This window comes from Prenolepis imparis, unplaced genomic scaffold (assembly GCF_030444845.1).
Source record: "Prenolepis imparis isolate NDT839.2.m4 unplaced genomic scaffold, iyPreImpa1.0 SCAF_2, whole genome shotgun sequence".
Classification (NCBI taxonomy): Eukaryota; Metazoa; Arthropoda; class Insecta; order Hymenoptera; family Formicidae; genus Prenolepis; species Prenolepis imparis.
The window spans coordinates 23,632,936-23,655,431 of NW_028141160.1; the positions used below are offsets into that span (position 1 = coordinate 23,632,936).

The 22,496-nt window shown below is 35.2% G+C and overlaps 5 protein-coding genes across 5 annotated transcripts; 2 read left to right on the forward strand and 3 right to left on the reverse strand.

Moving 5' to 3' along the window:
- The first annotated feature begins 592 nt into the window (after positions 1-592).
- Spock (secretory pathway calcium atpase) lies at positions 593-14,279 on the forward strand. Its single transcript, XM_083032447.1, has 16 exons — positions 593-1,476; positions 4,206-4,593; positions 9,050-9,244; positions 9,350-9,439; positions 9,540-9,637; positions 10,088-10,346; positions 10,436-10,772; positions 10,926-11,314; positions 11,428-11,584; positions 11,683-11,853; positions 11,986-12,301; positions 12,407-12,592; positions 12,687-12,834; positions 12,919-13,011; positions 13,090-13,231; positions 13,311-14,279. The coding sequence occupies exons 2-16, from the start codon at positions 4,483-4,485 to the stop codon at positions 13,442-13,444; spliced, it is 2,826 nt and encodes a 941-aa protein (XP_082888573.1). The 5' UTR covers positions 593-1,476; positions 4,206-4,482; the 3' UTR covers positions 13,445-14,279.
- Positions 14,031-16,222, reverse strand: LOC145933063 (uncharacterized). Its single transcript, XM_083032473.1, has 3 exons — positions 16,087-16,222; positions 15,735-15,844; positions 14,031-15,524 (listed from the first exon to the last, which is right to left on the reverse strand). Exons 1-3 carry the CDS (start codon positions 16,102-16,104, stop codon positions 15,407-15,409), a joined length of 246 nt encoding a protein of 81 aa, XP_082888599.1. The 5' UTR covers positions 16,105-16,222; the 3' UTR covers positions 14,031-15,406.
- LOC145933062 (uncharacterized) lies at positions 16,176-17,621 on the reverse strand. The gene is made up of 4 exons (XM_083032472.1): positions 17,481-17,621; positions 17,100-17,225; positions 16,871-17,027; positions 16,176-16,408 (listed from the first exon to the last, which is right to left on the reverse strand). The coding sequence occupies exons 1-3, from the start codon at positions 17,499-17,501 to the stop codon at positions 16,887-16,889; spliced, it is 288 nt and encodes a 95-aa protein (XP_082888598.1). The 5' UTR covers positions 17,502-17,621; the 3' UTR covers positions 16,176-16,408; positions 16,871-16,886.
- A 160-nt stretch (positions 17,622-17,781) lies between these two features.
- Positions 17,782-18,553, forward strand: LOC145933060 (uncharacterized). The gene is made up of 2 exons (XM_083032470.1): positions 17,782-17,883; positions 18,131-18,553. Exons 1-2 carry the CDS (start codon positions 17,782-17,784, stop codon positions 18,551-18,553), a joined length of 525 nt encoding a protein of 174 aa, XP_082888596.1.
- Positions 18,554-18,680: 127 nt separating this feature from the next.
- Positions 18,681-22,438, reverse strand: B-gluc1 (beta-1,3-glucan recognition protein 1). The gene is made up of 8 exons (XM_083032454.1): positions 21,962-22,438; positions 20,961-21,188; positions 20,495-20,694; positions 20,221-20,354; positions 19,678-19,844; positions 19,274-19,605; positions 19,074-19,175; positions 18,681-18,957 (listed from the first exon to the last, which is right to left on the reverse strand). Exons 1-8 carry the CDS (start codon positions 22,101-22,103, stop codon positions 18,859-18,861), a joined length of 1,404 nt encoding a protein of 467 aa, XP_082888580.1. The 5' UTR covers positions 22,104-22,438; the 3' UTR covers positions 18,681-18,858.
- Between the last annotated feature and the right edge of the window lie 58 nt (positions 22,439-22,496).

The following is a 22,496-nucleotide window of genomic DNA, read 5'->3' on the forward strand; positions in this document are numbered from 1 at the left end:
ATATTCATTTGACCTTGGGCGGCGTCTCCAAGGTTAGTGAAGGTTAACCTTAAGTGAAGGTGAGAATGAATTTTGAAGAAAATAAAAAAACGCTTCAGATAAAAGTTGTTCAAATTAATTAGTAGAAAAAGATGTTATAATAAAAAATATGGGTTTCCATTTAAAAAATTTATTCTCACCTTCATTTGACCTTGGAAACGCTGCCCAATGAATATTACTATGTTATGTCCCCCTCGAAACCCTACAACTTTTGTAGAAAATATTTTTTGATTTAACGTAGTGTTTCTGAGATATTTGAGTGGGTCCTTTAAAATGGGACACCCGATATATATTTTCTCTTCGAAATAAATCATGGGAAACAGCTAGGTACATAATTATCGTCTCGTATATATATTTTTATTTCGTAATTTATTGTATTGATTATATTTTTATGTGTAATATATATATAATACATTATACGTTTCGATCATTTTTTAATATAAATGTCTAAAATTTTTCCATTATATCGTACTCTCGATCGATTCGATATTTCGAGAATCGCAATATGCGTCATATCGATACATCTCTGGCAGCCATCTTGGTTCATTCGTGCCGCGGCGACCGTTGGGTCGCACTCAAACCGCTTCTGTATATATCGCAGAGGTGTTAAGTGTCTAAAAGTTCGTCTCGTGCGCGAAAAATTATCACGAATGTCTCTCGTAAAGTGTCGGGCGTATGTTGAAACAGTATTAAACCGTGTGTTATCGTTATTACAATATGGGCCCCTCTGCATCGGCGATCCGCGTACCGAAATCGCTCCTCTCGTATACTTCACTTTTCCTCTTGGACCTAAACCGTGGGAAACAGGTGCATGATTATCATCTCGTATATATATCTTTATTCTCTAATCTCTAATTGATTGCATTGATGTTTGTGTAATAATTCGTTACATATTAGTATAGATATCTGTGCATTTACATCAACATCGACAATGCCGGCTAAGGTATTATCGGCAGTTTGACATTTCGCCGTCTGTCAGCTGGCGCTGCCGTCGAGAAACGAGCGCACGCGCTCGGCTCGACTCGGCTCGACTCGGCTCGGTTCGGTTTTTCCCGGCGGGGGAGGGCTCTCGTTCGGTCGGGGCAGGTCGGGGTCGATCGACCCCTTCCATCCGTCCGCGAGTGAACCGGCTAGTGTTGATTCGCCACGACGAGAACAGGACGAGCAGACGAAAGTGGACCGTGGCCGAATTCGCGTGTATCTGCGTTCGCGAACGAGAACGACGCGTTTGGAGTAACGAGAGAGGAAGAGAATATGCGCGTGTGAATTACGTATATATTTTTAAAATCGAATCGCGTATAATCCGGGGACTTGGGCCACGCACAACCGCGGGAATTATATCGCTGTCACTGTTGCTCCACGAGTCGGTTGCGCCGACGTTTTCAGAGCGATTCATCCGGGGATCATCGAGCGACACATATAAACGTATATATATAGGTATGTATGTACATAGAGTTACGTGTATATATGTACGTTGCGCGGCCGGGTTATTGATTTTTTTACCTTCGGAGAGGAAAAGCAAGTGTAATCGTACACATGTATATATACATATATTATGTATACAGAATACAGGTGTGTACTCATCGCTGACCGGCTCGCGTGACAACACATTGTCCGCGTGTGTTGTCCTCTAATCAGGTATCTCGCTCTAGTTCGGTTTCTCCTATAAACAGTCGAATACCCGGAGATAAGAATTGATTTAGGGCCTAAGACCTCTGATTAACTTTAATCGACGATTAAACTGTATCTTTGTCTCTTTTTAAGAACGTTATCTGAAAAGAGACAAAGATATAGTTTAATCGTCGATTAAAGTTAATCAGAACACTACTTTTGACGCGAGATCTATATATTTTATCTTTCCCAAATATGTAATTTTTATTTATGAATTTCAAAAGATAGAAATAAGATAGAATAAAGATTTTATACATTAATTTTATCACCGAGCGTAATTAAATTAAAAGCGTCCACCGTCCTTGTATTACAGTTGCTCTAAATAAAGAAAACAGATGTATGACAAATTTACTGCATCTGTTAATTAACAACTGTTAGCGTCGAAAGATCTAGAGATTTCCGTATCATTTTTTTTTTTTTTACTAAATCGCTGATCAATTCTTTCGATACCGATCTTCTCTTCCGACAATTTTCGAAACAAGTATAAAAGTGACGTACATATATAGACGAGATGTAAATTAAATAGAAATAAAAATTTCGATCAATAATTTCTTTCGACATTTCTCATCGAAGGATTTCGAATCGAATAATCCGTCCAACTACTACGACGTTTTTTATGACTTTGACGCATTTTTATTTTATATTTCATTATTTTTATTTGTAACTTAATATATTTCTCCATGAGGTACGATGCTTTAATTAAGATTTTTACGCACAATGCGAACTGTAATGGCAATATAACGATGCAAGGAGTTCTAATAGACCGATCAAACTGTCATATATATTCATTGCGCCGATGCAATGGGGGTCATTGTTTTCTTTAGAGCACCCCCATTCGAGTTACTACAGTGTTATCAAGCGTGTTGTTTAGATTAAGAAGATCAATAAAGTACATGTTTGAATCATGTGCATCCTTTAAGATAGAGCTAATGTGTCATGATGTTTGATCAATTTCATCATATAGGTATATACTTGCTGAAATACTAGACAATTATGCGAAGTAATTGAAAATATGAGAGACGTGAATTCAAAATCAGCTTACATGTAAATCCAAAACTCGATTTTTTTTATTGTTAGAATTAGAATAAATTAGATAAACATATGCGGAGATTAAACTAATCAATTTAAAAAAAAAAAAACAGTGTGTACGTATATGTCGATATAATTTATCCAACAAACTATATATTCGCAATTAACTTTAATAGCGCAAATGTAAAAGAGGGAGAGAGAGAGAGAGAAAAAGGAAGAAAATGCTCGATTTCTATATTACATTTTATTATCAGTGCAACGATAAATGTTGATAAAGCAACTCCCGTTTTCTCGTAATCTGTCGTTTCGAGATAAACATTACATAAACATCCGTTCGATGCAACTGCTGTAACAGAATGATTCATAGTTAATGCATAAAAATTATTCACCAAGCAATATGTGCAAATTCTCGTTTCTTCGAGGATGAAATTAATTTTAAATTGGTTTCTTCGAAAAATTTTATAGTTTTATTATAATTTGAGGTTCGTAAGAGAGAATAAAACATTTGTTCGTTTGTTCAACAGCCAGCTCGCAAACACGGGCATCAGTTGGCTTTGATCGATAATGTATGCTTAAACATTTCAAGCGCGTCCTTGCCTATCATGAATTATCAAAGATAGTTCTTTAGCACAGTCAACATTTTTTACTCTACTCTCTATTCATTTTTAGGATGTTTAAAAAGGACAATTATCATACATAAATATGAAATGCTAATCGCCGTTTACTGACATAATTTCTAAGACCCATTTAAACACTTTGACATTTATGTCAGTGTTTGATGTACGATGTACGAGTATTGATTTATCATTCATTTCTTTTTGTTTCGCCGTTTCTCGGAAAAAGTTGTACGACTCTTCGAGCGCGAAATTGCTCTTGACAAAAGAGCGACTTAATCTTGTCGTCGCCTAAAATACCTCGGTTGCCAGTATTTAATTTCAAAATTGCACGTCAGAGTAGCAGGGGCGTATTAGGGTCGATTGGAATCCTTGGCTTAGAAAACATCATCGTAATCACAGGTGTGAGGATTAACGATGGCAAATAGGCGGATTACATAAATATAAGAAACGGAAAGGAATTATTATAGTCATTAATTTCATTTCATTTCATTATCATCATTAACCATTAATAGAGAAAGCTGAAAAAGAATAAGAAATTAGAAAGTAGGAAATTAAGTTTTTAAACAGTTTCTGTTAAGAGAGCCTCGTTTTCGATAGCCTAATTAAGTGAGAAATAAAAAACGGTTTTGGGGGCGACAGAGAGATAAAATGCAAATGATGGCTGAAAAAAAAATAATCTGTCGCGTTGGCAGATATCAGTTCGCAAAGCAAGTCCGCTGAAAATTCACGCGAGATCCGTTTCCTTTAGCCTTCGCGTGACTGGAAATCGCGCTTTGACAGAATCGGAGGGGGTGGCCGATGAGAGATGGTGATCACGTGTATACTGAGAAATTGCTCTGTTGTGTTTAGTTTCGTATACAGTAACACACGGGAGAGGAAGACGATGCGCCGCACCGTTTTCCCTGGCGAACCGGACTAGAAGAGAGAGAAGAGGAGAGAGAAAGAGAAAGAGAGAGGACGCGAATCGATAGCGCACGATTTCGGCGGTGTCGGGTCAGCTGCTGGTGTTTTCCATCCCCGCGATCTCGTCGGGCCTGTGCATTCTCCCTTCCGGTCGCTCCTCCTGGGATTCCTCGCGGAATATCGCGACAGGCGGTGCCGGTGAAGAAGGCCACTCATTTCCGCGATGAGAGACACCGGTAACCAGGCCAAGTACGAGCAGCTCTTGGACGACGCCGGCCTCGAGATCCGCAACGACGAGAAAGAGGAGCGCAACGAGAATGCGACACTGAACGAGGTGAGCCCAGTCAGCGGATCACGTGAATTTGCGATTTTCTTTCGCGACCCTAGACAGAGATGAGGGATAATACATGTATAATAGAAAATTTTTTAAATTTTAAATGTACAACTTTAAAATTTATATATAAAATATCTCTCTTTATACAAGGTGTTAAAAAAATTTGACCGACAAACTTTGAAAGGAGAAAGAAGACTTCAAAATAAACATTTTTTGTTAATACTAATTTTCTCTACAACGTTTAGTTTTAAGGCTCCTGGGTGCTCACCGCGGCCATATTGGAATCGTGACGTCAGAGGCGAGAAATAACACGTTGAGATTTCTTAGATGCCATTTCTAAATAAAAACATATTTGCATAAAATAACACTTAAGATCTCTTTAATACACTTCTAAAAAACCCCGAAAACTATCCTTCTCCCTTTATAATCAATTAACAGCTGTAAAATGATCGAGATATCAGACTTTGACATGCGGAATGACTGCGCATGTGCAAAGACCAGACGGACTGGGCTTCATAATATTACATTTTACAGCTGTTGATTGATTATAAAGGGAAAAGGATAGTTTTCGGGGTTTTTTAAGAGTGTGCTAAAGCCATCTGAAGTGCTGTTTCATCGAAATATTTTTTTATTTCGAAATGGCATCTAAGAAATTTTAGCGTGTGTTTTCTCGCCTCTGACGTCACGATTCCGACATGGTCGACAAGGTACCAGGAGTCTTAATACTACATGATATGAGATATAAGTTTGTGACTTTTCAGTTTATCATCTTTGTTTTAAAGTTAATGGAGGAATTATTTAGCATTTACAGTATAAAAAGAGTGAATTACTTTTATATATTTGTTCCGTGTTTTGGTGAAGATTAAAATACAATTTAATTTTTCCTTATATGTTTGTTTATTGTTAAAGTCATAAACTCCTATTTCATACCATATAGTATAAAACTAAAATCATCGTAGAGAAAAATAGTATTAACAAAAAATATTTATTTTAAAGTCTTCTATTTCCCTTCAAAATTTGTCGGTCTAATTTTTTAACACCCTGTATATACTTATATATATATTTTTTTGGAGAGAGAGAAAGATTTAAATATACATAGTTACGCACAAAGAAAAAATTATTGAGAATAAAGTTTCACATATTTTTTATATGTATATATGAAGAAACAATTATGATAATCGCGAAAAAAAATATGTTTACATTTTCAAAAGCAAAAAATATCTAGATACGTCATCTGTTTAAATGTACGTATATTTTTTTCTCTCTGTGTATGTAACTATGTATATTTAACTTTAACTATATATATTTAACAGGGTAGTTGTAAATTAATCGACCAAACTAGCCAATAAATTTTGTTTATTCAATAACATTAGTTATTGACAAAGTCTCATATTGATACAATGTTTCTCTCTTTTTTTAAAAAATTTGACAAGATGTTAATTATTTCGTAACTAAAATATGTAAAGTGTTTTTCAACAAGAACTTCATACTTGAAAAGGACCACAACCATATGGTCGAAACGTCGTAATTTGTATTAAATAAACAAAATTTATTGGCTAGTTTGGTCAATTAATTTACAACTACCCTGTTGATTAATGTACTAGCGATATAAAAATAACTCATCAAAAAATTATATATATTTAACTCTAATTCTCTCGAAGGAAAAAATTATACAGAATATACGAAAGAGACGATTTTGATTCATTATTCTAATATATTTTATTTCATCACTATATATGTATACATACATGAATTAGTTCAACAAAATCAAGTCAGAGAATTTGCGAATCAATCAAATTCTGAATAATTATATCGAATTTGAATAACAACTGATATATTATTCTTCATATTTATAACATACGAATATTCAATAAGTAACGTGATAGATATATCGTCGTTGAGGAAGGGGAAAGGGTCAAGTTTGCTGAAGTAGCACGTGTTGAAATGTTTCAATATATCGATCGACCGATTTAATATCAAACCAGCTCGTATATCCGAATCGTAAGAAAATTTTAATGAGAAAATTTTTAAATATAATGATGATAAAATATAAAATGTATAAATTTATAAAGAAAGAAGGAATCACCAGCAATCACACATTTTCACACAAAGCGATCGATCATCGGTTTTTTATGACATACATAATATGCAGATACATATAAGTGAAACTCGTACGTGTTACTCATATGCACAAGGACGTGAAAATGAGAGCATTACTAATAGTTTGTGCTAACTGTAACAGTTCCAACAGCATCCGCATATAATAAGACGCGAAATGATATAATCATTTATTGTGTCGGCAAATAAAATGCGCATCTATCAGTCTCGGATACTTTGAAAATCTGCTAAAATGACAGTATATATACTAATAAGCCCGTCTTAATTAGCATCTTTTTCTCTCTTTGTCTTCGCTCCAAAGTCGAAACGAACATTCATATCGTGTTTTAAATTGCAACTATATATATACTTGTAATATACCGTAATAAGTCACGAACATGACTTGATATTTGCGATAAAACAAAGTGAACCATAAATAGCATCGTATTCGTTTTATCAGTCATTTTCAGCCTGTGAATTCCCTCAAGTCCGTTCGTTTTACGATATATTTTTTATTATTTTTCATACACTGGAGAGAATTTTCTCTTAGAATTTACCCTGAAAATCATATATGGTAATAATCGTGAGACAATATATGATATGAAAAGAATTTTATGAAAATTTCTCTGATTAATATTTATCACAATAAAATATAAAACATGTTTGATTAATTTTACTAAACTGTATAGTAAAATTAATCAAACATGTTTTATATTTTATTGTAATAGATATTATTATTTTTATTTTAATAAATATTAATCAGAGAAATTCTCATAAAATTTTTTCCATATTGTCCACGATTACCATAATTTTCAGGGTAAATTCTAAGAGAAAATTCTCTCTGTAGAATTTCACGCATTTTCAAATTTGGGAATCACTTGTATATACAAACACACACGTATATACAGATGAGATTGTTTCAGAAGTAGATGGCCAAATTTTAAGAGCATATATTCATAAAGCTGAAAAAAGTCATATGAACGTGGTTCCGGAAAAATATTTTATTTCCAAATTATAAACGCTTTTTATTTGCAACAGTAAGAACTTCGGTAAGAACAATTCATTAAAAAAATTGCTAAAAATGATTTCCTTCCGTATTATTTTGCATGTCTCGCATCGACGTCTCACGAATTGTCAGACATTAAAAAATTTCCGGAGCATTTCATCTTTTGTCACATAATAAGCGACAATTTCGACGATTTCGAAATACCTTTGTAGCAACAAGAGTATCATAAACGAGAGTTTTTAGATGTAAAAATAAACATGCCAGGGGTTTTAAATCCGGAGAGTATTATTTACTTGTAATAAAAAATAAATAGAAAGACAATCCATGAGAGACATAGATGCAAGCATGTTGTTTTGTAAATAAAAAGTATTTATAATGTGGAAAGAAAGCGTTTCCACATTCATATGATTTTTTTCATTTTTAAGGTAAATAGAAAAAAATAATGTTCTTCAAATTTGGCCACCTATTTCCGAAATATGCTGTATATCCATAAGCACTTGTCTTTCCGTATACGATTAATTTTATAGGAAATGAAAATGGAATTAAATTAATTAATAGCGAGCGAGAAAAAAAAACCGATAGAAAGACCGATCGATTTTATTATATTTATAAAATCGCGCTGACACATATGATTCCGATAGTTCATCGATTCGGCGCCGCCGAATTCCCAGCACACATACACATACACAAACATATACGCACATGTCACATCGCGCGATGTAATCCTTTTACGCGTGCTCGCTCGCAATTTCGCCCTGTTGTTGCCCTTTCTCTCTCATCTGACATGCCACTTTTTTGCCGATGTCTTCCGTAATTGACGCGCGAACGATATAATCGTAATAATTCCGATGTATTTATTGAAAAAAATGCGTGAAAAGACCGAGTCGACGCTGTGAGGTTAGTGCTTGTAAGCGATTTCGTCGTAATAACCTCGTTACTCGATATTTACATTTCAATGGGAACGTATATTTTTAAGTGTCGTGACTTTTCTATTTTTCATTCTTGTCTTCCGTTGTTTTCTTTTCTTTTTTCTCTTCTCGTCGCGGTTTCGACAGCGTAGCGTGTGCACGTATGGCATATTTCTCATGCAACTGTAACAATGAGATAACGCGCTAATTTAAAAAATTTCGTTATCAGAAAAGATAAAAATATAACATAAACGCATCGCTCGTTACATATCTATCTAAAGTATAATATATTATAATTTAAACAAAAGAATTGTACGTTGGTCTACTGTTCTGTATTGTTCGACAAGTTGTCTCTTACTTAACATCTGCGTCCTAAGCATTAAGTTTCTTTTATTTAATTCTCTTTCGACGTATATTTAATACACATTCCAATATGTTTTATAAGGGTAAAGACCCCGAGATGTGGTTGACCACTACTGAATCAGCTAGTCTCGGGGCGGAGGAGGTGGCAGCTAGATTGCACGTTGATGTGCGGACAGGACTCAGATGGCAAGAGGCTGATCATAGAAGACAGTTGATAGGTTTTAATGAGTTTACCGTAAAGGAGGAAGATCCACCGTGGAAGAAATATATCGAACAGGTATGGTTTATTTCTCCGTTTGCATATGAAGATGATCATAATTCGAGAAGAATATAATTCAAGTGAATTTCTTTCGGTTAAACTTATATATACTTTCTTCTTCAGTTCAAGAATCCATTGATTCTTCTCCTACTCGCCTCGGCATTTGTCAGCATATGTATGAAACAATTCGACGATGCTGTCAGTATTACTGTGGTAAGTATTTTTAAATATTTCGTTAATCTGTGTTGTTTTCAAAAACTTTGGCAAATATTTAATTACTGCTTATGTTTGTGATATTGTAATTTTTTTGTAGGCTATCATAATAGTGGTGACAGTTGCATTTGTACAAGAATACCGATCGGAGAAATCTTTAGAAGAATTGAATAAACTAGTACCACCAATATGTCACTGGTAAATAGATTCACAGCTTTTTAATTAATGCTTTATCATTCTCTGTAATTTATGCTTTATTAACACAACGATAATAAATATATAGTCACTTTGAGACGGCATGTATTTAAATTCACAGTATTCTTTAGAAATATGATCATTGGAGGATATACTAACCCTTTATATATGGAGCATTCCTCTTTAATTCCTGTTAAAGTAAAGGAGATACAATATGTCATTGCAAACTGTGTCGTTTGGAAGGTGAAATTTATTTTCATGAAATATCGCGTATAAAGTTCTATATTTTAAATGAAAAGAAAAATCCCAAATAAGAAAGACAATACAAGAGACTTGTTTGTTGGAAAATTTTTACTTTTCTTTTACTAAAGACTTTTTCAACATTTTACTTTTTACTACATTAATATGTATATTTTTACGTTTATCGTTTCATTTCGAACATTTTGCTTCCAGCTTAAGGGAGGAACGCGTAGAGACGTTTCTCGCGCGTAATCTAGTTCCTGGCGATATAGTGTATTTAAATATTGGCGACAGAGTACCTGCCGACATTAGAATATTCGAAGCCACAGATTTGGCGATTGACGAAAGCAGTTTTACCGGGGAGACCGAGCCGGCGCATAAATCGACGGCTCCTCTTCTCAAGACCAATGGGTTGACGTCGAAGAGAAATATCGCCTTCATGGGCACTTTGGTACGCTGTGGGAATGGCAAGGTAAATCTATTTAAGTTAAATCTAAAGTCCGTTACGACGGTACGACTGCGCTCTACCATCAACTTATGTTACGATATCGCGCGATACAGGGAATTGTAGTGAATACGGGAGAAAAGAGTGAATTTGGGGAGGTTTTCTCGATGATGCAGGCCGAGGAGGCGCCAAAGACTCCACTACAGCGAAGCATGGACATTTTAGGTACACAGCTGTCCTTCTATTCGTTCTGCATTATCGGTATCATTATGCTACTGGGCTGGATCCAAGGTAAGGCTATCCTTGAGATGTTTACCATTGGTGTAAGCTTGGCAGTGGCAGCCATACCGGAGGGCTTGCCAATCGTCGTGACTGTGACACTGGCGTTGGGAGTGATGAGAATGGTCAAGAGAAAAGCTATCGTGAAAAAATTGCCAACTGTCGAGACTCTCGGTAAGACGGTTGAAAACACTATAAAAAATACTTGAAAAATTATTTTATTATAATCTTAAATAATTAAACCTTTTGTTCTTACCGACTTGTATAAAATTTCAAACGTATAGAGAAAGAGAGAGAGAGAGAGAGAGAGATTAATTTTATTTTTAGGTTGCGTAAACGTAATATGCTCTGATAAAACCGGTACTATCACAAAGAACGAGATGACCGCTACGATTCTCGTGACGTCCGAAGGTTATATCGCGGATGTTACCGGAGCAGGATACAACGACGTGGGTGAAGTACGCATACGGAAATGCGACAATATAGATCTCGCTCGTGCCGCTATCAGTAACATGCTGGAAGCGGGTTGCGTATGCAATAACGCAATCATACAAAATGACACTCTGCTCGGACAACCGACGGAAGGCGCGCTTATAGCCGTGGCGATGAAATTTGGAATGTATGGCGTCGCCGACAAGTATCTCCGACTGCAGGAGTATCCGTTTTCTTCTGAGCAAAAGATGATGGCTCTGAAATGCACGCCGAGATACGGCGAAGTAAGTTTAACTCGAAAGACTACAATCTTTCTGGTTAGATCGTAACTAGAATAACTGGGTTTCTATCCTTGGAAAATATCAAGTACTAGCTCTACATTTCTATACGATTTCAGAATAGGCAAGAAATATACTTTGTGAAAGGTGCTTTGGAGAAAATTTTGCCACAATGTACAAAGTATTACGAAAATGGTCAAGTGTATCCCCTTAGCCAGAAGAAAGATCAGGAATTTTTGACAGAAGCGTATGATATCGGTCAACAAGGATTGAGAGGTAGTATCATCTTTTTATAAAACAATAGATATCGAAAAAAAAAATTTTTTTATAGATTTCTCTATAATTTATACGCATACAAATTTGCACGCTTACAGTGATTGGGTTGGCGCGTGGCTCCTCGTTACAAGATCTGATTTATGTCGGTCTAGTTGGTATTTGTGATCCACCGAGACCGCACGTGCGCGAATCTATTAGCATCTTGATAAATAGTGGCGTTAAAGTGATAATGGTGACTGGTGATGCCAAAGAAACTGCAGCTGCAATAGGTACATAAATAAATAATGTAATACACATCATATAAAGAGAGAGATTTATTAATGCATTTCTTACACAATGTGGACACAAATTTTTTTCGTCAATCACAGAATTTTCTTATAGATGGTTCAATTATTTTGCAGCTAGTATAATTGGATTGGATACGCTTCACAGTCGGCTATTGTCGGGAGATGAAATCGATATGATGTCCGAGCATCAACTGGAACAGTGTATCAACAACGTTAGCGTATTTTATCGCGTGACACCCAAGCATAAACTTTGTATCGTAAAAGCCTTACAAAGGAATGGCAATATAGTGGGTATGACTGGTGACGGAGTAAACGACGGAGTCGCGTTGAAGAAGGCCGATATAGGCATCGCCATGGGCAAAAATGGCACAGATGTGTGCAAGGAAGCAGCCGACATGATTTTAGTCGATGATGATTTTGGAACCATTATGTAAATATTTTATATTAAATACTTTTGTGTAACAATTTTAGCACATACGATGAATTAATAAGACGATATCTTTACACATGGTTTTTTCGTCGTTCTTGGTTCTAGCGCGGCGATCGAGGAGGGGAAGGGTATTTTTCACAATATTCGTAATTTCGTAAGGTTTCAATTAAGTACCAGCATAGCCGCGCTCTCTCTGATCGCTCTCGCAACATTGATGAGTATACCGAATCCCTTGAATGCTATGCAAATACTGTGGATCAACATCATTATGGATGGCCCGCCCGCTCAAAGGTCAGATATTGCTAAATATCTTCGTTTCGTCAAATATTCCTTCTTTCTTGTATGTACGTGTATAATTAATTTCTTGTTTTTTTCATGTATGTAGCCTTGGAGTAGAGCCGGTCGATAAGGATGTTCTCAAGCAAAAACCACGTAATACAAAGGAGCCAATGATCACGCGTCACCTCATAATTAACGTTTTATTGTCGGCTAGTATCATTATTCTTGGCACTCTATGGGTATACAACAGAGAGGTATTTTCAAGATACAGAGATTAATCTTTAAAGAAACGAATCTTCAATTTTCTCCCTTGTATATATGGATATGTTTTATTTCAGATGGTCAATGGAAATACCGCGAGAGACACTACCATGACATTCACTTGCTTTGTATTCTTCGACATGTTTAACGCTCTTAGCTGTAGATCACAGGTGAGATTCTGCGCATTTCTAATTTCGATACCAAGATAAAGGATCGCTATAGTCTCTAAACGCAGCCGTTTATTTCAGACAAAATCTATATTTACAATTGGATTGTGGAGTAACAAAATGTTCTTGATAGCGGTAACGTTGTCTGTCATCGGACAAATGTTCGTGATCTACTTTCCTCCGTTGCAAAGAATATTCCAGACTGAGGCACTCACGGCGAAAGGTATTTTACGCGTTCCAATGATAAAGAACAATAAGAACGATTAATACATTTTTCTGTACAATACGCGTTTATTTTACAGATCTTTTGTTCCTGGCAGCGTTGACATCGAGTGTCTTCGTGATCAGCGAAATAAAGAAGTTCATCGAGAGACAGCTGCAGGGACGTCGCGGTAACGGCCAGTATTACAACAAGTTCGAAATGGACTTTGTATGACAGTTACAGTCTGCCGGCGAGAGCAAGGCGGACAAACATATTCATAAAGAATAAGCGCATCAATTATATATCGCTCGGCAATATCTCGATATACATATATGCAATCGCGTTCGCGTTTATAATTGACACATTTTACCTCTCACATTTAAACTCACATCTACTCGATTATGCTTGCACATTCGTAACTTCGTCACGCATGCAATTAATACGCGCATATGAAAAAGAATAATATTCTTTCGACAAAGATTCTATGTATTGATTGCGCAGTGACTGCGGGTTCTTTTCCACCGTTTACAAATTCGACTCTATTTTTGTTCAGTATATCATACACACATAAAAAAGAAAAACATTTCGATAACGATGAAGTAGATTACATTGACTGTAGCCGTTATATTTCATTATCGTCTCGACAAGTGAGACTATAAATCACCGTTTTATAGATGATAGCGAAGCTACTGCACATTCCACGCACGTTTGATAGATCGAAGCGACTTTTAACAATACTTATCTATAATAATATAGTCGTAGACTGCAGTCCAAAGCAATGTTTGCACCGAATCATTGTATCTATCTATCTCTCCCCCCCTCTCTCTCTCTCTCTCTCTCTCTCTCTCACTCACACACACACACACACACACACACACACACACACACACACTTTTTCTAAATAATGTGCATAATTTTTAAGATCCATTTTGGGAGGAAATGTCGATTCCGGCATTTATTCATTCATTGTCGGTCAATTCACGTTAGAGGAGAAGCGAATCATGCAGCATTATACCGAGTATAAGAAAACGAAACAAACTTATTGTAATTAAAATCACAGTCATACAAATCGATTGCATTTAAGAATACAATTGTAATTAGCGAAAATAAACGCTCTTACAATGTTCCTTATTAATTCCACAAACTGCGAAACGCGGCGGTGTCACGTGCAACAAGATCGTATTTACGTGAGACGTTTAATTGGGAGTACTTTATTAAATCTCACAATAGCTAATTCGATCGAGTTCCTAATAGATTTAATTGATAGCTTGAGTCCGTTTTAACGGAAAATGTTTTTATTTTTGCTTTACACATCCCTTAAACAAAGTTATGATCCAAAATTCTAATGAAAGGTTTTACGAAACATCGCGTTGTTTTGGGAAAATATGTCATTACAACTTGTAATACAATATTGCGCTAGTGATCGATGTGTTTGGTATTTACTATAATTCAATTCTACAATTTACAACAAATACATCGATAAGTTCCAATTCAAGATTACTATCAGAATTAATCGTTTAATAGATTTTGGGATTGGCAATCACATGCTGTTGTTATAATCTCTGTCTATACATGGAGTTAGTTAGTAATAAAGAAGCTTTAAAACATTTCAATTATTGGAAAGCTTCCATTCAAAAAATTCAGAAAGTTCTTAACGAAAAAGAATTTAATCACACATCGTCATTTTGAAAACGATTTGACATAAGCTACAATAATGAAATATGGGAATCCCAATTTCAAAATTTTTAATGATCTTGATGTAATCTTGACCCGTTTATTCACACGCACAAAGTCAATATATTACATCCCCTTTGAAATCCATTAACTTTTCTAAAACATATCAATTGTTAGTTTTCTCCGAGATATTGTTTAGATTAAGTAGTTTGAATTTCTCTCAGAAGAATACTCGCGTGTATTATATATATTATGTAGATATATTCGAATCGACTTTCTGTGAGGGGAACACATTGATATTAATAATTTTTCTAAATGTCTAATATATTTCACATATATACAAGTATATTTTATTTCAAGTTTTAATCTTTTGATTAGATAATGAAGTTGTTTTTTGATTATTGTTAATTTGATTTAATCTTTTGATTTAATAAAAAATAATTTTAATGAATTTAATTATTGAATTTCTACAAGAGAGAAGAATTATACACCAATCAATCTCTTCAAAAGAGAGAAATTATATTAATGAATTCCTTCGAGAGGACTATATGTCTTATATTGATACAGCTCTGGTCCACCATAGCCATATAGCAACTTTCCCTTGCCGTTTTCGTCGTAATAAGGATAGCGATACCTTGGCCTAGAAAAAATAACATAATTATAACGGTACCATTCGATTTAGCGTTTTAGCGACAAATTTTTTTTCTAGGAGATTATTACGCTACAATGCATAATCGAAATATTTTTTTCTACTTATATATAAATATATAAATAAGAGTATAAGCATCGATTAGTTTTATTAACATATTCTACATTAAATATCTCGAGATGTTTGCTTTATATCACCTACCGCTCGAAATATTGAAAATTCGGTGCTTTAGGTTCTGCGATCGTAGCTGTACTTGTTTCTCCATGGATTAGAACGAAAAATATGATAGCGAACGCGGTCATAGTCAGCCACTATAAATGCATCAAAATTCGAAAATAAAAAAAAATTTTGTTTTATTTTTCATAAAATATACGCAAAGGAAAGAGAGAAGTTAATAAAAATACAATGCGATATTCGTGAAAGCGTATATATTATCATAGTAATCGAAAAGTTGCAACAGCATATATTAACTAAAAGTGTTCACTCGAGTGATGCGAAAAAACTAAGCGAATACGATTCTTAGGATTTAAAACTTTTCATTTCTATTACTTACAGAGATAAAACCCGCCATGGCAAATGATCGCAAGTGCTTTCTCCCTTCCTCTCGATTAGTCGTAGGAAAATAATCTTGTAAATACGAAGTAAAAGTTTTTCTTTTTTTTATTGGAACAACACAATTTAACAACTCGATACTACAAGATGATATCGATCACGTCGACTGCATCCGACGTTTTAGGCTCCCACCGAAACACAGTCTGATGAATTTCTTTATTCCCCTACCATCCTAATTCTTTCCTCGACATCGTGACACGGTGAAAGTTTCTTGGAAACTTTGTACTACATGCAATGATTACTTCACCTGGAACGCCGTTTGCCTGAAATATACATGTGTGAAAGTATATTTGCAAAACGTGATACTTTTTTTTGCGAGAGACTAAATTTCTACGTTTTTAAATACTAAAAAAAATAGAAGAATAATAATACTAGGAGATACACATTTCTAAAATTACTTTAAATTAGTTCCAGTCGTTGTAATCAGTGATATAATTTTAAAAAATCTGTTATTCTATTTAATTACAAACATGCGATCAAAATTTTATTCGACAGGATTAGTCTGTCTTTCGAAATCCGAAAGTGCTAAAATAACAGGAGAAAATTATTTTGCGCACAATTGTTGTTATTGATGACACAATTGAAACATATCACACATGGATATATCCATTATTAATAATAAATTGAAATTGACTTTAGTTTTAAGTATACTTGATAAAAATTAAATTATAAATATATATAGTGTTGAGTTGAAAAAATTATGCTGTTAAAAATATCACATTTACTCGCTAGATTCATCTTTCAGCTTCTCTGGCGATCATTTTCCCATACGTCCATAGTTCCCAATTTGGCTATTGCATATTCTCCAAAACGTCCATTATCCTTCTCGTACTGGATCCTCCTTTGTTTGCCAGCCTCTGGGTCAAAGTTCCAGTGTGTTGTCTACGCAATGACACCGCGATAGAAACCACAAAACTAAAAAACTATGTCAAAAGCATCTTTTTATACACTTGCCTCATGGAAAACAGGTGGACCTGCGACGTTATATTGAATTAAATCGCGCACGATCTGGTAGATTAAAGGGTCTGCGGTTGACATAAACATTTCACTGTGAAGTAATAATGCCATCAGCGCGACAATCTAAAATAGAATAAAATACAAAATGGAGACCATTGAAGAATAAAACAAAATTAACGATTGTTGAGATTAAGATGTCATAAAAGCAAAAAAATCTACTCTACTTAAATTATAAAAATTAATATTATTATCGCTACTATAATTTACAATTTTATCAGTTTCTGCATTAATTTTAAACGCTGCGCGATAAATAACTTTTCTTCATTTTTAATTTTTAAAATTATTTTTTGCGTTTTTTCTTCATTAAAAAAAACTTACCAATATTCGGTTTCGACCCATGTTCGCTCCCGCTTAGAAACGGTATCGCCCGATGCGCAGTGATACCTTTGAAGAAATTCGACCTGCTTATATGAAAATGCTTTCAAGGTCTATTGTACGGGAGTGAAAGTAAAAAACCTTTGATCGCGCGCCCAACGTGTTCGACGCACGAGAGTTTGAAAAATCGGGCGTCCCATGAATGACAATAAGTTATTCGTGAATCGATTACTCTGCGATCATACTCGATTCGGATCACGAATTTTCCACGAAGAACGGAACGTAAGGAGGACATAAAAGCCGGATGGAATCGTCGTTCGTTATTTTCCGGTGTTCCCGTAGTAAGTGTAACTCGTGTAAAAGCATGCACATTGATAAAGTGCTCTTAACGATCGCCTTTTGCGCGGTAAGTGATCTATAGAGATTAATACGAGTTTTGATTCGGTTCACTCGTTCACTCGAGGTTGTTCACTCGAGGAGAGTTCTAATTTTATTCCGCAGTTATATTTTTCTTATATTTGTTAAACGACGGTGTATGTGTGCTTCAAAGTGTATATTAATTTCATAACTTATTATTAAAGTAATTAATAAATTATTGTTTCAATTGATTCAATTTCTCCTATTAATTGGATACGATTTTTTATCACGGGCAGACAGGCGCATGGTGCAGCGATCGAGCGTCGACGCGAAACGCCAGAACATTTGACTTGTCGTCGTCGTTTCTCAGGTGGCCGCAAACGTTGCTCGGGAATCGACTGTCCGTTTTCCTGAGACTCTGGCCGAGTCAATTCCAGCTCCGGGAATGGACTAGGAGCGGCGTCGCGAGTCTTCTGCGTTTTACGCACTTTGCGAGAACCGGCCACCGTCCGATGCGCATCGAATTCAGACCCGAAGATGGCCCGCGCGCCGCGGAAACGTATCAACGGCGCTTCGGATATCGTGGAGAGTGGCTCATCGAGCAGTTGGGAAACGGTCTTGGTCCCCATGATGTTAGATTGCATAGGTTGCAACCTGTGCCCAGTACCTTCCTGACGCCACCTACACTTCCCTTCAAGGGTAGTAGAAATTTCTTCTGATCGCCAATGCACGTGAGTGCACTCGTAAGCGACAGACCTGTGCAAACTGTGTTAAATCAGTAAGACAATTTCCCGAGTTGTTAAAAGTAGAATTAATCCTCAAGTACACACACGCAAAAACGACAAGTTTATCATTTTGTTACTATTTATTTTGTATAAATGAGTTAAGATATCGTTGTTGGTGCGAAATGTTATTTTATGAGAAAAAAAATGTATTATAAAATATATAATCTAGAGTTATTAGAATGTACCTATGCGTAAAAATGTATTATGCGGATAAATTGTTTTGCAGATATTTTACGTATTTATAGTGCCCAAATTTTTACGTAATCCACTTGAAGACCCGTTTGTGGGTTCCACGTCGGATACCAGCTGTCTTTTGCGCGATAGAAGTTGTACATTGCCTATAAAAAATAATTTAACGTTGATTGTGTTAAAGTTATTTGTCAAAGTATCTGATAAGTTAAATAATACTTTGCCCCATCTCTCAAATGTTTTTAAATTTTATATAATATCACACCTTTGCCTCGACGTTTCGCCATGGCTTGACATAGCCAGTACTCGTGACGAGATCCGCGAATTCGTGAATACCTCCAACAGCGACTGCCAAAGTCAAGTATGACTGCAAGATAAACGGCATTACGACGTTTGCGTGATTCAATAAAATTATGAAAGAAATCTATCAATAAAAAATTATAAAAATCTTTAACTCCGACTTACCGGTTTGCCAAATGAGCCATCCATGGTCTGTTCGCCGTACTGTACTCTGTCGACCTTTACCACAACGAGACCGCTTTGCCATTCGATCTCAAAGATGTGGAAGTCGTCCGACCAAGATTGGCTCGATTGTCTCTTGGGCATTTTAGAGAGATTAATACTCTGCGCGTTACTCTCGTTTAAGGAAGCGGTCAATCCACCCGCGCTCAATAAACGGTTGTTGATGTTTTCGCCATCGGATGTTCTCAGCTCATCGTTGCCCACCGAGGACGCGATCCTAATCTCGCGGTGCAGTCCAAACTCCCACGTATTCTCGGTGCTCTCCAGAGTTATCACTGCGAAACGAATTTTGTGCGGTGACGCAAACGGAATGTTAAACCGTTGAAAAAGTCTAGCGATAAACTTACGAGGATATACCCAATCGCCACGCGGCAGCTTGGCCCTTATTTCGATCCGTCCGAAGAGAAACTCGAATTTTCCCTTCGTATTAAGTCGTCCCGAGATCAGCGGCGGCAAGATATACGAACCGGCAGCTTGACGTTGACATGCATCCGTACCAACTTGCCCTGTGCAACTGAAAAATGTAATTAAATTTAGTTTTCATGTGAAATCTCTCAAAGACATTATAGTATGAATCGCAATTGAAACACATAAATTATATTATAGAATATAGAATATATATTTCTATAATATAGAAATCTATATTGCATAATTAAAAAAAGATTCATTACTTTTTAAATTTAACAAAATTTCTTTTTTTAATTTAAAAATAAATCTTATGATATGAAAAGCTCAACTCAAAATTTATAATATCTGCCGAGATTTAATATATTAGAATTGTGAATTTTGCGAAAAAAAGAAACATTAATTAACAAAAATTAAATCTTCTTTCGAGTTATATTATCTAATTTTGATTTTAATTTTAATTCTAAGATTGTGAAAAACTTTACCCTTCCAATATCAATCTTCCACGTAATGAGTAATCCTTGCCGAATTTAGAGTCGAGAAGGATCGGCTTGATACGCAGCCGGCCGTCGATTACGTCTGTTACATCATTGGTCATATAAACAACAAATTCATAATCCTGGTAAAGAAAAAATAGTAATTGTAATTGAACAAGTTAATCACAATAGTATTTATAAGACAGTGAAACAAGTATTATATAGAACCGGTTACTCTCCGGTTTTATAAATAATTGATTATAAATATAGTGATGATCCGTACCGGCGCACTGGCAAAACGTTGAATCGAATTCCAATTTGTGCTGTTAAGATTATCGAAATTATCCTCGAAGATCAATTGACGCGAACAGGCTTGCCGTCGTACGCCGTTCTCGAAGATCCACGTAGTTGACGTCGTCGTACAACTTTGCTCGCCTTGACCTTTGTCGCCGATATACTTAGTGCCATCGCTATTGTAAAAATCTGAAAGTCGCAATAAACACTGTTTTAAAAACACTAATCATTAAAAGAGTAGCAAATAATGACATATTACATTTAATAAAGTTTTACATGAATATAAATGAATATAAATCATATGAATATAAATCACAATATAAAATTTAATACCGTATAAATATATCAGTTAATCATATTTATTAACTAATTTTCTGCTTCGAAAAACAAAACTTGAAAAAAGAGGATTAATTCAACTTTGACTAACGATAAATAATGAGGCGATAAATATTTACCGACAACCCGATACGATTGATCGATCAGATTGTAACCAAGGCCCTGATATACAACATGGACCCAATAATAAATAATGTCGTCTCTATTTAACTGAGTATGCCGGTCTTGATAAGTCCAACGTTGATTACGAACTTTGAGAATATCTTTCGCTATATGTCCCGCTTCTAAGCCATCGAAGTCTTCGTTGAATTTTATGTGAAAGGCCACTAATGTAATTCCCTGTTCGTCTGTATACAAAGAAAAAAATTCAGATTAGAATGCGACTTTATCTTTTGTTTACTTAGTAGTATTATGATGTCAGCAGTATGTATAAAGGAATCAAAATAACAAGTGATAAACAATTTGAATGTTAATTTATATGCTATGAATTATACACTAGTATGCAAAATTTTATCAGTCAGAAAATTCTTGACAAATATTTATAATTTTAAATAAAAATAATACTATTTTTTTTAATAAGTTATTTTTTCAGTTATTTACGAGCAGTTGTAAAATATACATATATACATATTGTGATATAAATAATAATTTTATAATAGATAGCTATATACTTAAAAAACAAAAGTAAAGTATTTAGTTTTACATATTTTATAACGCGAAAACAAGTTTTGAAAAAATTATTTTTAGTTGTTTTATGTTTAAAGAGCTTTTATCATGATTGTTCTTTTGACGAGTTCGAATGTTACAAGATAAAAATAATGAATCGCGCAAAATAATAATTATTTCATTTATTATCTCGATCGTCAATTCATAAATTATATTTTTTCACTCATTGCAAAATTATTTATTTAACAAACGCGATGCTCTCTCAGAATAGTCTTAATTTTCGCGATAAATGTTCTTTTCGATTAATTCAAATTAATTCAATATTAAAACAAATGTACAAAATAAACTATCCGTATAGCTGAGAGATATAGTTTAATTCAATTATTTTAATCAAGTATCCTTTCTCTCTCTAATGGAAATGTAATTGCAATTGAACATATTGTTTAGATTTTACCGGGAATTGATATGCGGAGTCCTGTGGGATGAAGCGGCTCCACTTTAGCCGCTGGAGGAGTGAAAGCAGCGCGATACTCGTAAATATTCACAAGGAATATCGCGAGGAGGAACGATTTTGCGAATAAAGAACGTTCCATCATTTCTGCTCGTCTCAGTCGTCGTCCTTGATCCTTAATTGCTCTATTAACGAGTTTATTCTTATCTGCTTCGTCAATTTCTTGACTTTCGTGCTTCTCCTCCCTTCTCGCTCTCTTAATAGGCGAGATTTTCGAAGGACGACCAGTCTTTTCGATAATGAATGCAAGAATCCAATATCGGAATACCGATTTGCTTCAAGCTTCGATGATGACGCCCGATCGGTAGTAGAGTACTGACTCGCCGGCGCTTCTTACGCAGAGCGCTTTTTATCCTCCCCTCTATTAGGCTTACGTAAGGAAAACCGGAATGATCGCTACATGAAATTATTTTTATTCCTTCGTTTATTTATATATTCTACTCGAGCATTATCTAAGCTACTGACCCCTTGGAAGCAT